General features: G+C 33.9%; 1 protein-coding gene across 19 annotated transcripts in view; it reads right to left on the bottom strand.

Moving 5' to 3' along the window:
• Positions 1-3,861: 3,861 nt before the first annotated feature.
• Sam-S (S-adenosylmethionine Synthetase) overlaps positions 3,862-14,535 on the bottom strand; it is a 48,070-nt gene continuing 37,396 nt past the window's right edge. For 14 of the 19 annotated variants that reach the window (XM_073969852.1, XM_073969849.1, XM_073969843.1 and 11 more), the window contains exons 6-8: positions 13,460-13,603; positions 5,755-6,290; positions 3,862-5,680 (exon numbers count right to left, since the gene is read on the bottom strand). In XM_073969852.1, the coding sequence (XP_073825953.1) occupies positions 5,575-5,680; positions 5,755-6,290; positions 13,460-13,603 (786 nt within the window). In that variant the 3' untranslated portion in view covers positions 3,862-5,574. The remainder of the gene's footprint in view (positions 5,681-5,754; positions 6,291-13,459; positions 13,604-14,535) is intronic. The other 5 variants (XR_012410505.1, XR_012410502.1, XR_012410501.1 and 2 more) reach the window with 1 other exon arrangement.

Genomic DNA, 14,535 nt, shown 5'->3' with positions numbered 1-14,535 from the left:
ATTTTTTTTCTTCAAAAAATATATGTCCCTAATATACATCGAACATAGAAATAAATATATAAAATGTCGTATGGAATTTGACACTAACACTACAGCCCAGTTCAGTCAGCTGGGTATTGCTGCTACCTTTTCTTGTTCTACCATGTTTAAGAGGGGAGAATTTTTATACATATTAAAACTTGTTGCGACTGTATCTAGTATCCAATTGAATTGAATTAAATTCTGAGATAACAAAAATAAAAGAAGAAAGAGGAAAGGGGCAACCTAGTTCGAAATTGGACCGGCCTTATCTATTCTTTTATTTTTATCATGTCAGAAACGAAGCAAGGCAGGAAAGCCAGTCGACGAGGCTGCTTATGTACCCAGGCCTTAACGCCTACATCTATCAACCGATTTTTCTTAAATTTCATATTTAAGGGTTTCAACATCTCCCCAGCAAAAAGTTTGCATCCGCGGATGCAGTTGAATCGCTACAAGTGTACAGTACAAATGCCCTTGGAGTACATCTTTTTCTATGAATTCACTTATGAATTTTATAAGGGAGCGCGCAGCTAGGATACACTCCATTTTGCTTCCACAGCACACAGCTAGGATACACTCCATTTTCGATCCAAATCAAAGCTTTTGATGTAGTGTTTTGGATTGAATTTAAAGGTACTCTTCGGATTGTGTTTTTAATCGATCTAAAGATGCAGTAAAAATGCAAGCCATTGCGAAATATCCCAGAATAAATAAAATTCATTTATAATTTATGTAAAACATGAATACAAAGAACTTTATTATATAAACACAAATTAAAAAAGTTTCCATTAAATTCAATCACATTTGAGCTTACTTTCCCCGTCCTCCATTTAATCCAAGCGCATCTGATTTTGCTTCATCATCCTATAGGTTTTTATGTTGCCTTCACATCACTAGTTCAGCTTTCGACATGAACACCAACTCCACTCCATTAAAAATTACCGTCTCGTGAATTACCGCAAAAATGTTAGCAACTTAAGTTTTTATATCTTTATTTTATAACAAATTCTTACAGCCTGTTTCTGTATGTCGAAAGAAGAATGTGTGCGAATGAAACACCCCACGAAGATTAATGAGGCAACAGGAGCCGATGATTTACCGGAGAGGATACGCCCATAAGTTGAGCATGCATCAACTAGTTGGCACCATTTGATGACTGGAAACCAAGCATCTTCATCTTCAGCTAATACGGCTTTTCCAGATAACATTAACGGACACCCGATCCTCAGTTGAATGAGGGATGGATCTCTCCGAGCAACTTATGCTATTTTCACGTTCCCGTATTTTTGGTATTTACGTCAAATAAATTTCACAATGGAATAGACAATTTAAATCTACTGGATTTCGTAAATATAAACCTGATTTTAGATGCCAGTGTAAATTGGTTTTAATTTGCTTTTTAGCTTATTGTGATTTATTTCTTTCTAAATATGCCCGCCATCTAGTGACAAATAGCTAAACATAGAAAATATAAACGACTAGAGTAAAATAGCTAAATGTATAGGTAAAACCGTTAGTAATTTTGATTGTTTAAATTTGGTACTCAACAAAACAAGAAATGTATAGTAGTTGTTGTGGCGATGTAGTAAAACACTGGCCAACACCACTTTAAATTCGCAAAAAAAAAATGTATAGTAGAGTTGTGCCAAAGGAACTATATGGAACTATCTCGTTCACTTCGCAGTTCCAATGGCCACCGTTTTTTCTTTGAACAAACTGCGTATACTTACTATAACACGTTATATTTAATGATGTTACTCATACGTTTTGGAACTAGTACAAGGAACTAGGAACTAGATTACCCAACTCTAATGTATAGTAATCAACACACAACACCCTGGACACGTAATCGGACATGAAACTAAAGGTGAAAACTACAACTATGAGGTAGTGAGCTATTTAATTTACTTTGGAATCGTCATCAACATCATGCTAACAAGGCTATATTGTGAAAATGCATAAAAATGTCCTTCATATAAAAAATTGTTTCAATAAATCCACTAACAGTGAAAGGAAGAATTCGTCCGAACTCTAAAGCAGGCGATGGGAGCCGCTTTTGTAATAGTGAAACGAAAACTTTTATAAAGGAAAAAACTGTCAAATATTTTTCATTTCAAATTTTCATAGAACAAGAATCCAGCCCATGATACAATAAGAAAGGTAGCATTATCAGCCCAGCTGAAGCCCGGCTGGTGGTAACATAATGTGTCAATTGCATTGAATTTATGTCAAATTTTGACATCTTATGTTACCAAAAACGGCAGTTGCTGCTACCTCCTTATTGTATCATGATCCAGCCCCAGTACTGTATAATTTGCTTAGTCCATATTTACATTAGGCAATTTTCCTTGCGACAATTGTCAGTTTGTCGATGAGAGAGGGTGTTGAGAGGCAAAGGGTTACCATATGCCTCACCTCTTTCTCCATCAAACTGATAATTGCCGCAAGGAAAATTGCCTAATATAAATATGGACTTACACACATTTATTTGTAAGTCCCAATTTACATTAGGCGAGTTTACTTGCGGCAATTGTCATTTTGTAGGTGAGAGAGGGTGCTGAGAGGCAAAGGGTTACCATATGCCTCACCTCTCTCTCCTACAAAATGACAATTGCCGCAAGTAAACTCGCCCAATGTAAATTGGGACTAATTTAAATAACTACGAAAAAATTGTATATTGGCCCGGCCAGCATTTGGAAGATTGTTTTTTGAAAAATCACATTCCGGAGTCTTTTAAGAGGCTTTTTGAAGATTAAAAATTGAATAACTCACTTTCAGCTTAAGCTGAAAACACATCCAACGTTTGAGTAAAGTTTTGTGTTGGGCGCTGAAAAAAACAACAATAGGCTGACGCCGACACCAAAGTCCAGCGTTGATATGTTTGCCGGCATATATTTCAAATGAATTTTAATTTTTTCGGCATCATGCAACAGTGTAAAAACGGTCAAAACGACACAAAACTTTACCCAAACGTTGGATGTGTTTTCAGCTTAACCCTCTCTTCGTCCGCTCATCAACGTTCCTTCTCCATCGCAAGTGACAGTCCAAAATTGTACCTAGGTATTTAGCATCAGGAGACAGATGTAATTGCACACCATCTAGTAGAGGAAACACAAAATAAACAAGAATTTAATCAGTAGTACTACGTCATCCGCGTATGCAACAACTTTATGGGTCTATTCCCTATTGCGACCAAATTTAAAATTTGTAAACGGTATATTTTTCTAAAACGATATGCTCAGTGGAACTATTTATGATGACAGAGGAGATATACTTAACGTAGCAACTATAAGAAGATATTTAATCATTTAGAACTGCCATCAGTATTGTGAGATGTTTTGTTTCCAACATTCATCAAAATATTTTTTTTATTTTTTAGGTTAAAATTCAATTTTCGGATTCCAAAAGACGCTTTTCTTTATATAGAAGAGACTTTAAAAAAGCCATAGGTCAACAACCATACAGCCTCTCCTTAAAGTGTTTTTTTTTTTTTTGCAGACGGAAGTTTTCAAAGATCCCATGGCAATGACTTTTACCTCGGTATGGCTCAACCCACATTGTCAGTGGTATTGAGTGAAGTGTTGCAGGTAATAGAGGAAAACTTGTGTAAAAGTTGGTGTATTTTGTATTTTGGTGTATTTGTGAGTACGTGTGTGTCTGTTTGTCTTCCCTATGCTCGTGATCATAGGAAAGTGTGTACGTTGCCCATAGCAGTTCTACATTATTAGGATGATCACAATGGACCAAAAGCCCTCCAGGCGAAGTAACTGCACAAAATTGTATTTTAAAACATCATTTGCCTAAGCTAATCCAGACCATTACCAAAGTAAATGCAAACGATTTTCTTGTTTAAGTATTGAATTTGTTTTATTGGATTTGTAGTTTTCGTGTGTTTTTTTTTTCATCTGAATATAATTTGAATGTTTTTTTTAAAACTTGTTGTTTCTTAATAATGATTATTTTGTTTACATAGATTTATTTGTTTTATTGATATATTTATTGCATTATTGGCGTTCAAACAACATAAAAATATTGTATAGTATTTATTGTTTTATGCTGATTTTTTCAAGTAACAACAAACATTGTTCCACAACATCCCATACGGGACAAGGGAGACTTCTCTCATATCAATGAGTGCACCCCGATTCATATTTAGCTCAATGATATGGGACCTACTGTTTATCGCCGAGTCCGAACGGCGTGTCTTAAGACACCACTTGTAGAGAAGTTTTTCAAGGCTGAAATACTCAAGAAATGTCGCCAGCATTACTGAGGGGTATTTTGCCACCGTTGAAAAATGTTTGATGTTGCCTGGCCGGGGAATCGAACCCCCGACCTTCTGCGTGCAAGGCGGGCGTGCATACCATTGCACCACGGTGGCACCCGATTTTTTCAAGTAGATTAATCAAAATGGATTTTATTTTTCTTAAAATTTCTTTTTGTTTTTGGAGTTACCTTATAAGGAATTGCTACTATCCTTAAATACAAAATACACAAGTTGTTATTCTTTATATATATATTTTTTAATTCGAAAAGTAGATGATAGAAAATAGTTGTGAGAAAAAAAAGGGACGCACACTTGCAACAATTGCAGTTTGTTAAAGAAAAAATAATAGAATTGCTTTTATGTTTAAATAATCTAATTTTATATTGTTGTTTTTTAAAATATAAAACATTAAAATTGCAAAAAACGGTAACGAGAAAGGGGTAGGAAGATGTTGTTGTTTAGATGAATGGGAGGAGTGAGTTACAAATTAAAAAAATATATGTATGTATTGGAGATAAAAAATTTAAAACATTTTCAGCTGCTGCTTCGTTGTAATTAGAAGTTGTTTGGGGATAAGGGAGGCGAGGGGCATAAAATAAAACACAAATACGTAAACAGGGCAGTACATAAAAACAAACAGCATTTTTCTTTCTTGAATTCTTATAATAAAGAAAATATGGGTATGTAGATAAAATAAAGAAGTGATTTTGCACAACACTTCGTATTAAGTAGAGATTTACAATTACACATATACAGCAGTGGCAACGGCGATACTTGGCGAATTTACTTGTTTTCTTCTTCTTGTAGTTGTTGTGGATGAATTTATAAAATATTTATTTTATATTTTTACTTAATATAGTTTAGCAGTTTGTTTTTGTATTATTTTCTTTTTGTAAGTATGGTATTTTATATTCTTGATGGTTGGTTTTTGTTTTCTTTCTTTTTTTGCTTTGTTTTTGGGCAACTAAAACTAGATTTTGTTTTCATTAATTTAAAGTTATCAAAATAAATTTTAAAGCGAAATAAATGTAGGTCCATTATAAAACGAGGAAAACGGAATTCCTTTTCTCGCGTTATAGGGTGTTGGTTATGCCAAAAGAGGAACATATTTCACTTTAAGATCATTTTGCAAAACATACAAATTAAAATAATAGAGTTTAAAATAATAAAAAATAGAGGAGAGAGAAGGACAAAAAGTAAAATTTTAAAATTATAACTAAAAATTACGCAGTTTTACACTTTTTAGCACACGGTGGCTGAGGCAGCTGCTGCAGGTCAGCTTCTAGTCAATTGGTGTTCAAGGGCTTTGCCTGTTCCCATGGGAAAACGTCACGGCCGAAATGTCCATAAGTACTTGTGCGCTGGTAAATGGGTTTCTTCAAGTCGAGATCCCTGAAACGAACAGAAATAAATTAGTAATTATTCAAATGAAATATGTCAAAAGTTGTATTCTCTTTTCTACTTACTTAACAATTTTGCCGGGTCTCAAATCGAAATTGCTCTTAATAATCTCCAACAATTCCTTTTGTGTTTTATGAGATGTACCATAATCGAAGACTGTAATGGACAGGGGTTCAGCCAAACCAATAGCATATGACACTTGAACCAAGCAGCGTTTGCACAAACCAGCCTTAACCAATGATTTGGCTACCCAACGTGCGGCATAAGCTGCCGATCTGTCGACTTTAGTGTAATCCTTACCAGAGAAAGCACCACCACCATGAGCGCCCCAACCGCCATAAGTATCGACAATAATTTTGCGACCAGTCAAACCGGCATCACCCATGGGACCGCCGATCACAAACAAACCACATGGATTGATGTGTACAATGGTATTGGCATCGAAATATTTGGCGGGAATGACTTCTTTGACAACTTTATTCATAACTTCTGTACGTAAATCCTCGAGGGCGATTTTTTCTGAGTGTTGCATAGAAATGACTATGGTGTGGACACGTTTGGGTACAGCGGCACCTTGATTGAATAAATACTCGCAGGTGATCTATAAAGAAAGGGAGGGATTGTTAAATAAAAGTATTTATAAGAAATTCGGACGAATTTGACACTATGAAAGCTAGATGGTCAGTATTCCAACTATTCCAGCCATTAAAAAAAAAACAATTTCTCCAGGACATCTCAAAAGCATAAGGAGGTATTTTTTTCATATCAATACACAGAAGACCATTTAACGACTTTCCTAACAAATAAAATACATTTTAAATTAGTCTCTAGAAGACAGAAGACTCTTTAATGTCTTTTCTAGTAGACAGAAGATCTTTTAAGGTCTTCTATAGTACATAGTTTAATGTCTTTTCTAGTAGACAGAAGACCTTTAAAGTATTCTATAGTGGACATAAGGTCTTTTAAAGTCTTCTATAGTAGGCAGAATACCTTTTTTCTGCAGTAGATAGAAGACCTTTCAAGTTTTTCTATAGTGGATAGAAGACATTTTAAGTTCTTCTATAATAGACAGAAGACATTTTAAGGTCTCCTATAGTAGACAGAAGATCTTTTAAGGTCTTCTCTAGTAGACAGAAGATCTTTTAAGGTCTTCTATCCTAGACAACAGACCTTTTAAGGTCTTCAATGATAGACAGAATTTATTTTCTAGTAGACAGGAGACCTTTTAAAGTCTTCTATAGTAGACAGAAGACCTTTCAAGGTATTCCATAGTATTCAGAAGACCTTTTAAGGTCTCCTATAGTAGACAGAAGATCTTTTAAGGTCTTCTCTGGTAGACAGAAGATCTTTTAAGGTCTTCTATCGTAGACAACAGTTCTTTTAAGATCTTCAATGATAGACAGAATTTATTTTCTAGTAGACAGGAGACCTTTTAAAGTAAGTTATTCTGTAATAGACAGACGATCTTTTAATGACTTTTCTAGTAGTCAGAAGATCTTTTGAGGTCTTCTATAGTAGACAGAAGAAATGTTAAGATTTTCTCTAGTAGACAGAAGACAGTTTAAGGTCTTCTATAGTGTATAGAGACATTTTAACGTATTTTCCAGTAGACAGAAGACCTTTTAAGGTCTTCTCCAATACACAGAAGACCTTTCAAGGTCTTCTCTAGTAGACAGAAGACCTTCTAAGGTCTTCTCTAGTAGACAGAAGACATTTATGTGATCTTCTCTAGTAGATAGAAGATATTTTTGTTATCTTCTCTAGTAGACAGATCTTCTTTAAGATATTCTCTTGTAGACAGAAGAAATGTTAAGGTCTTCCATAGTGTACAGAAGACCTTTAAGGTCTTCTCTAGTAGACAAAAGACCTTTTAACCTTCTATAATAGACAAAAGACCTGTTAAGGTATTCTATGGCAGATCGAATATCTTTTAAGTTATTTTCTAGTAGACAGAACACATGTTAAGGTTTTCTCTAGAATACAGAAGACCTTTTAAGGTCATCTATAGTAGACATAAGGCCTTTCAATGTTTTCTCTAGTAGACAGAAGACCGTTTATGGTCTTCCCCAGTAAACAGATGACCTTTTAAAGTTTCCTATAGTAGACAGAAGACTTTTCAAGGTTTTCTATAGAAGATAGAATACATTTCAAGTAATTCTCCAGTAGACAGAAGACCTTTTAAGGTCTTCTCTAGCAGATAAAACACATTTTAAGTTATTCTCCAGTAGACAGAAGACCTTTTAAGGTTTCTGCAGTAGGCAGAACAACTTTTAAGGTATTCTCTAGTAGACAAAAGATTTGTTTAAGGTATTCTCTACAGTAGATAGAAGACATTTTAAGATCTTCTCTATCAAACAGAAGACCTTTTGAGGTTTCTACAGTAGAAAGAACAACTTTTAAGGTATTCTCCAGTAGACAAAAGATCTTTTAAGGTATTCTTTAGTAGACAGATGACCTTTTAAGGTCGTCTATAGTGGACAGAAGACCTTTTAAGGTCTTCTATATCAGATAAAGGACCTCTTAAGTTATTCTCTAGTAGTCAGAAGAACTTTTAAGATATTCTCTAGTAGACAGAAGGCTTTACTTAAGGTCTTCCCTACAGTAAGGTCTTCTACAGTAAACGGAGCACCTTTTAAGGTATTATCCAGTAGACAGAAGACTTTTTGAATATATTTATAAGGAAGTTTCTCTATAACGTATTAATTTTTCATCTCCAATAGCTATGTAATAGTGAAGTTTGTGGCATATTTGGTATGGAATTGCGAATCTGGCAACGCTATGCCTGAATAGACGTGTGTAAAATTGCAGCTAATCAAATTGTCTTAATTTTCGCGCTTTAATCTGTATTTGATCAATAAATTTGGCAGAACGTATACATTTTGATGGACTGAGTTTTCAACAAATGAAGATTTTTGAAAATAATCAATAAATTGAATGTTAAACTTGGTTTAATTTTGTAGCTGAAAAGACTTCTTAAAGGCTGCGTTGTTGTAATTACAAGAAAGAAAAACTAAAAGAAATTGCAAAATATTCCTATAACTGTTTATGCATTGTTGCTGTTGTCTGCTGTTGTTTGGTTTGTTTACATTTTGAGAATGCCTTCTACTGCCAAACTAACTTGTGAAATTTGTAAGCAGAATCTTGGGAAAAGTGGCAGCCTTAAATGCAGATTATGTTCCAAGTGGTTCCATGCATCCTGTGCAAATGTTTCGGAAAGTGAACTTAATGCACTTAAAGCAATAAAAAAGCCGTTGTTTATTTGTGCAGAATGTGAGAATAACCTAAATAACAATTCTGGTCAAGCTGGTGTTGCTAATGAAGTACGCTCGCTGAACAAGAAATTTGATGATTTTATTGAACAAAATCAAACAGAACAAACCACGATAAAAAAGGCGCTGGATGAAATAAAAGTGGAAATGAGCTCTTGTTTGAGTGAAATGAAAAAAGACATTCAGACATGTAATGAGCGTGTTGATAAGTTTAATTCTTCTTGTTCTTCAAAGATAATGGCGTTGGAATTTGAGAATAATATATTGCACCGGAGACTTAATAGAAGCGACATTTTGGTTAGCGGTTTACCCGGGAATATCACTGATATTGTTGATGTTGCTTTGAAGTTGGGTGGAATTTACGGTATTACGTTGTCCAGGAATGAAATAAGTCATGCTTGTTACATGCACAATCGCAGTATGATTCTTATTAAATTTAATTCGGTTCACGTTCGAGATGCTATTATGAAAGAATATTTTCGAACACGTAATCTACAAATTGCTGATCTTTTAAGTGGTCAAGGTTCTGATATAAATAGACGTGTGTACTTAAATGACCATTATTCCCCAGCCGCTGCAAAATTAAATTCCACCTGTAGAAAACTACTTCGCAAGGAAATTATTACTAAATTCAAAGTACTAAATTTAGATAATCTAAAAGCTAAACTAGTTTTCCCTGACGGAACGAGTGATATTCGCAACTTGGAGCAGTGTAACAACTTACTTCTTAGCACTGAAGCTTCTGCCTTGGACTAGCCTGTACCTATGAATTAAATCAATTGTTGAGACGGTCCAAATTCTACATCGTTTTCCTTTTTTTTGGTTTTGCCCTACACCGTCATGGTGGTAAGTCCGTCTGTCCGTCTCTCTGTTTACCATTTACAACTTTTGGATGTTACTGTACCTGCTTTATTCAGAAATCGATAGTATAAATTTTTCCATTTTTATTACACTATCATCACTTTTTATTTGAACAATTAAATACTACCATGCGATGTAGGGTATGCTTATGTCGGTGACCCGACTTAAATTATGTAATGTTTATATTATCATAATCTCTCAATTTTTATATAAAAAATACAAATATTTGTTTTAAACAAAATTTGATTAGCTGTAATTTGGAATGTTAATGAATTATTGTTGTAATATGTTGATTGTTAGTTGGTTCCCCACTTTATTTATATCTTTAATATTTGATGTCTTCTGACTTGAATCTTGGTCCTGCAGTTGGCAGCAGCAGATACTTTAAGTCTATTCTGAAACCCCTGGACAGTAAACTTAATATAGCTCATATTAATTGTCAAAGTATGAGACCCTCTACTAACTCCATTAAGTTTAATGATTTGAAGTCTATATTTTGTGGGTCGCTCTTTGATATTATAGGAGTTTCAGAAACGTGGTTGAAATCGGAAGTTTCTACTTCGGCCGTGAATATGCCAGGCTACAAATTTTATAGAAATGATCGTAGGTATTCCAGAGGTGGTGGCGTTGGGGCTTATGTACTTAAAACACTCAAACATAAACTTGTCTTTAAATCATCGGTTGCTGGGAAATGTGAGTCAATTTTCATAGAACTTTATTCTGGTTCAACTAAAATTCTGTTTGGTGTCGCTTATTTACCGCCTGTGGGAGATATTTTTAAATTTGAAGAGGTACATCGTGACTTATTTTTGAGCTACACTAATATAATAGTAGTTGGAGACTTTAACTGTGATTTATTTAATATTTCACGTGCTTCTATAATGCGTTCTACGTGTCTTAGACTGAATTTAAGTGTTTTACATAACTCAAAGCCAACTCACTTTGATGTGGCTCACGGGAGTTCATCTCTAATTGATTATATGCTTTTAAGTAATATTGCAATGGTTAATTATTCGAGTCAAGTGCAATGTCCCTCCATTTCACATCATGCACTAATCTTTTCATGTTTTGACATTGATGTTAACAAGACTGAAGATATTTTAGAGTTTCATGATTTAAGAAATATTAATTGGAATGGTGTTTTTCAATGTATGTCGGATTTTGACTATACAAATTTCTATTTGACTCATGATGTTAATGATAAATGCTCAATTTTATCTAAACTTATTGATGACATGTATATGAATGTTCCTGTGATTCGAAGACGCGTTAAGTTGCAGGATGATGATTGGATGAAGTCTAGTAACATCTTAATTGCCAAAAATTTAAGAGAGTTGTCATATAAAGCTTATTTGGAAGACCGGACGCAGTATAACTGGACTATATTCTGTAAATATCGCAATAAGGCCAAAAATTTAATTCGCAAGGAGAGGCGTAAATATTACATGAGGAGTTTTCGTACGTTAGACTCTAAAAGTTTATGGAGAGTTCTTCGGTGCCATGGGTGTGTTGGAGACGATGATGTCCCGAATAACCTTAGTGCTGACGCTGTTAATAATTATTTTGCATCAACCACGTTGTTTAACAATAATGTTGATTGGAATTGGGAATCGTTTAATGATAATGACCATTCATTTTCTTTTTCGTGTATTAATCTTGATGACATTGCTATTGCTCTAGGTAAGATCAAATCCAACTCGGTGGGAGTGGACAAAATATCGGTAAATTTTTTGAAACTGATCTTTCCCTATGTGTCAAACATTATTTTGGATTTGGTCAATACTATTTTAACTAAGTCTGTTTTCCCTTTGGCTTGGAAAATTGCCCGAATTGTGCCCATTCCCAAGGTTTCCTATGTTCGTGATCCGGATGATTTGCGACCAATTTCAATACTTCCAGTTCTTTCCAAATTATGTGAACATGTAATGAAAAACCAAATACTTTCTAGAGTTAGTAGTAATTTGATTAATGAACAGTATGCTTTTCGTGCGGGTCATAGCACGACATCATTGCTTTTACACTTAACGGAATCTATTAGGTGTCACAGTAATTTAAACCGAATTTCTGCGTTGGTATCTCTTGATCTGTCAAAAGCATTCAATTCAATTCATTACGAGTTGCTGATCTATAAACTTAAAGAAAAATTCAATTTTTCTTTTTCAGCATGTAAATTGATAATGTCATATGTTTGTGATCGAACTCAGTTTGTTGAATTGAATGGCACGTCGTCTAGCATTATATCATTAACATCTGGAGTTCCCCAAGGATCAGTATTAGGGCCGTTACTTTTCATAATCTATATGAATGATTTGCTTGAATATTTGGATCTTAATTCATGTTCATTGCATATATTTGCAGACGATGTATTCCTCTTGTTTGATTCATGTAGTGATGATTCTAATGATCTAGAGAGAAAAATTAATACGTGTTTGGGAAGGGCATTAAGTTGGACTGTGGATAATGGTCTTCATATTAACCCAGCTAAGACAAAGGCAATCCTGTTTGGAACTCATTTGCCTAGTATCAACATTTTTATTGGTCAATGTGCTGTTGATATACTTGATAAGTATAAATGCTTAGGAGTAATGTTAGATAACAGGCTAAGCTTTGACTCTCACATTGATTTCGTTCAATCTAAAATATACTATATTCTACGCAAGTTGTATTCTGTGAGCATGTTTTTACCGAGGTGGGTTAAAGTCAGAATGGCTCATGCTCTTTTAATGCCACATCTTTTATATGCCCTGGAAGTTGTATCTGGCACACCTGAGTATAACATTACGAAATTACAACTAATTATGAATATGATTGTCAGATTTGTGTACAATATTCGAATACGTGACCATATTTCCAGTTTTGTAAAAAGTTTTTTAGGTTGTTCGTTCCAAAATTATATTAATTTGCGCAATTTACTGCACTTTTATAAAGTTATTAAAACTGGTTTCCCTAAGCATTTGCGTAACCTTTTCGTTTTTTCGCGCTTCAGAAGAAATATCCAGATAAGAATACCGCTTATACATAATTCTTTATTTGAGAATTGTTTCCTTGTCCGAGTTGCTAGATGCTGGAACTTTTTGCCTGTTGAACTACGAATCTTCTCACACTCTAACAATGCGTTTCGTTTGAAACTTATAAGGCATTTCACTCGTAGAATTGTGAACTAGAACTTGTTTGTGTATGTTTTAATGACTCTAATTTACATTATGATTTGATGGTAATGTTTCTGCCAATGGACCTTCATATTGTACATTTAATCGAGTAGCTTGAGGTAAATAAAGGCTGGGGAGCCAACAATAGGAACATGTTAAATTTATGATTTCAGGTTTATATGCTATGTAATATATTTTTTGGCCATGAAGGCTTTGATATTACTGAAGAATAAATAAATAAATAAATTGCCAACAAAACTTTATACGCCCTGAGGCTCTCAGGCGGCAACAATGCTTTATTCCAATGTCGGTAGAATTACTAATGACCCTTCATTATGAGAGTATCGTTAAGTATAGGAACATTTTGCCTAGATAATTAAGTTCTGAATGATGTCGTGCTAAATCAAGTGAAATGTATATTTAATCTTTTCGAAATCCTAATCGCGAAAATAAAGCTTTTACATTTTTCTAAATTTTTTTTATTTGCTTACCTGTGTCTTAGAATCGGGACGTGCCCACCAGAAGTCACCGGAACGGCGTAATTCGGCAATTTTTTCATTCAATTTGTGGGCCAATACAACAGTCAAGGGCATGCATTCTTCGGTTTCATCGGTGGCATAGCCGAACATAATACCCTTTGTTTATGGGAAAGAAATAAGAAAATGTTAATAAGGTCGAAATCAACTGTGGATTAAAAAAAAAACATTAAGGAAATAATAACACAAATCCAATAAAAGTGGTTGTTGGGGAATCGGATTGACTCCTACAACAGAATGTTGAGTTAACAAACCAAAATTAGTATAACATCAATTTCTATGTTTTTTTAATTTATTTCAATTTTATTATTTCTTTACGAGATTTAAATTCTCCTAGAATTTAGACTCAAACGCAATGGTAATCTTTTTTAAGATATGTCATTCAATTCTGTTTATGATATCAAATCGATTCCACAACAAAAGTTAATACAACTTACAAGAAGGTTATTAACTACAAAATTGATTAGTTAAACAAAAAGAGATACAAATAAAAGCACGTTAAGCCAAAAAAAGCGGATGAATAGATAAATGAAATAAAGCCATGAAATGTTAGTTGATATAAGTAATGGTTAGTAGAGTAATTTGTTTTAAATTTTGAATTTTCTACGAAACAACTTAAAAAACCATAAAAACTATACGAGTGGGCCGATTACGAACAGCAACAACTGAACTTCAATTGAGTCGCAGATTACAAATATCTTGACTTGTCATTATCCTCAATTAAAATATGTTGTTTACAGTTCAAACGACGAATTTTACGAAATCAATTAAAAACCAATGTTATCTAGATATTGTCATGATATATATTTTGGAAATTTTTTTGGAAAAATAAATTTTAAAGAAATCACTAAGCTAATATCACAAACACCAAAAGTGCAAATGTTAAGTTTTTTTTAAATAAATGACAACTTGTTATTTTCATGGGAATTTTGATAACAGTAATACAACTCATTTAGATCCAATTGGTTTTTATCAGAAATAACAAGCCATTTTTGGTTTTTTAATGAGTGATAACAGTGAAAATGTGTGTG

Source organism: Musca autumnalis, unplaced genomic scaffold, assembly GCF_047663935.1.
Source record: "Musca autumnalis isolate F117 unplaced genomic scaffold, ASM4766393v1 scaffold_2, whole genome shotgun sequence".
NCBI classification, from domain to species: Eukaryota; Metazoa; Arthropoda; class Insecta; order Diptera; family Muscidae; genus Musca; species Musca autumnalis.
This window is presented reverse-complemented; position numbering and strand designations above follow the sequence as displayed.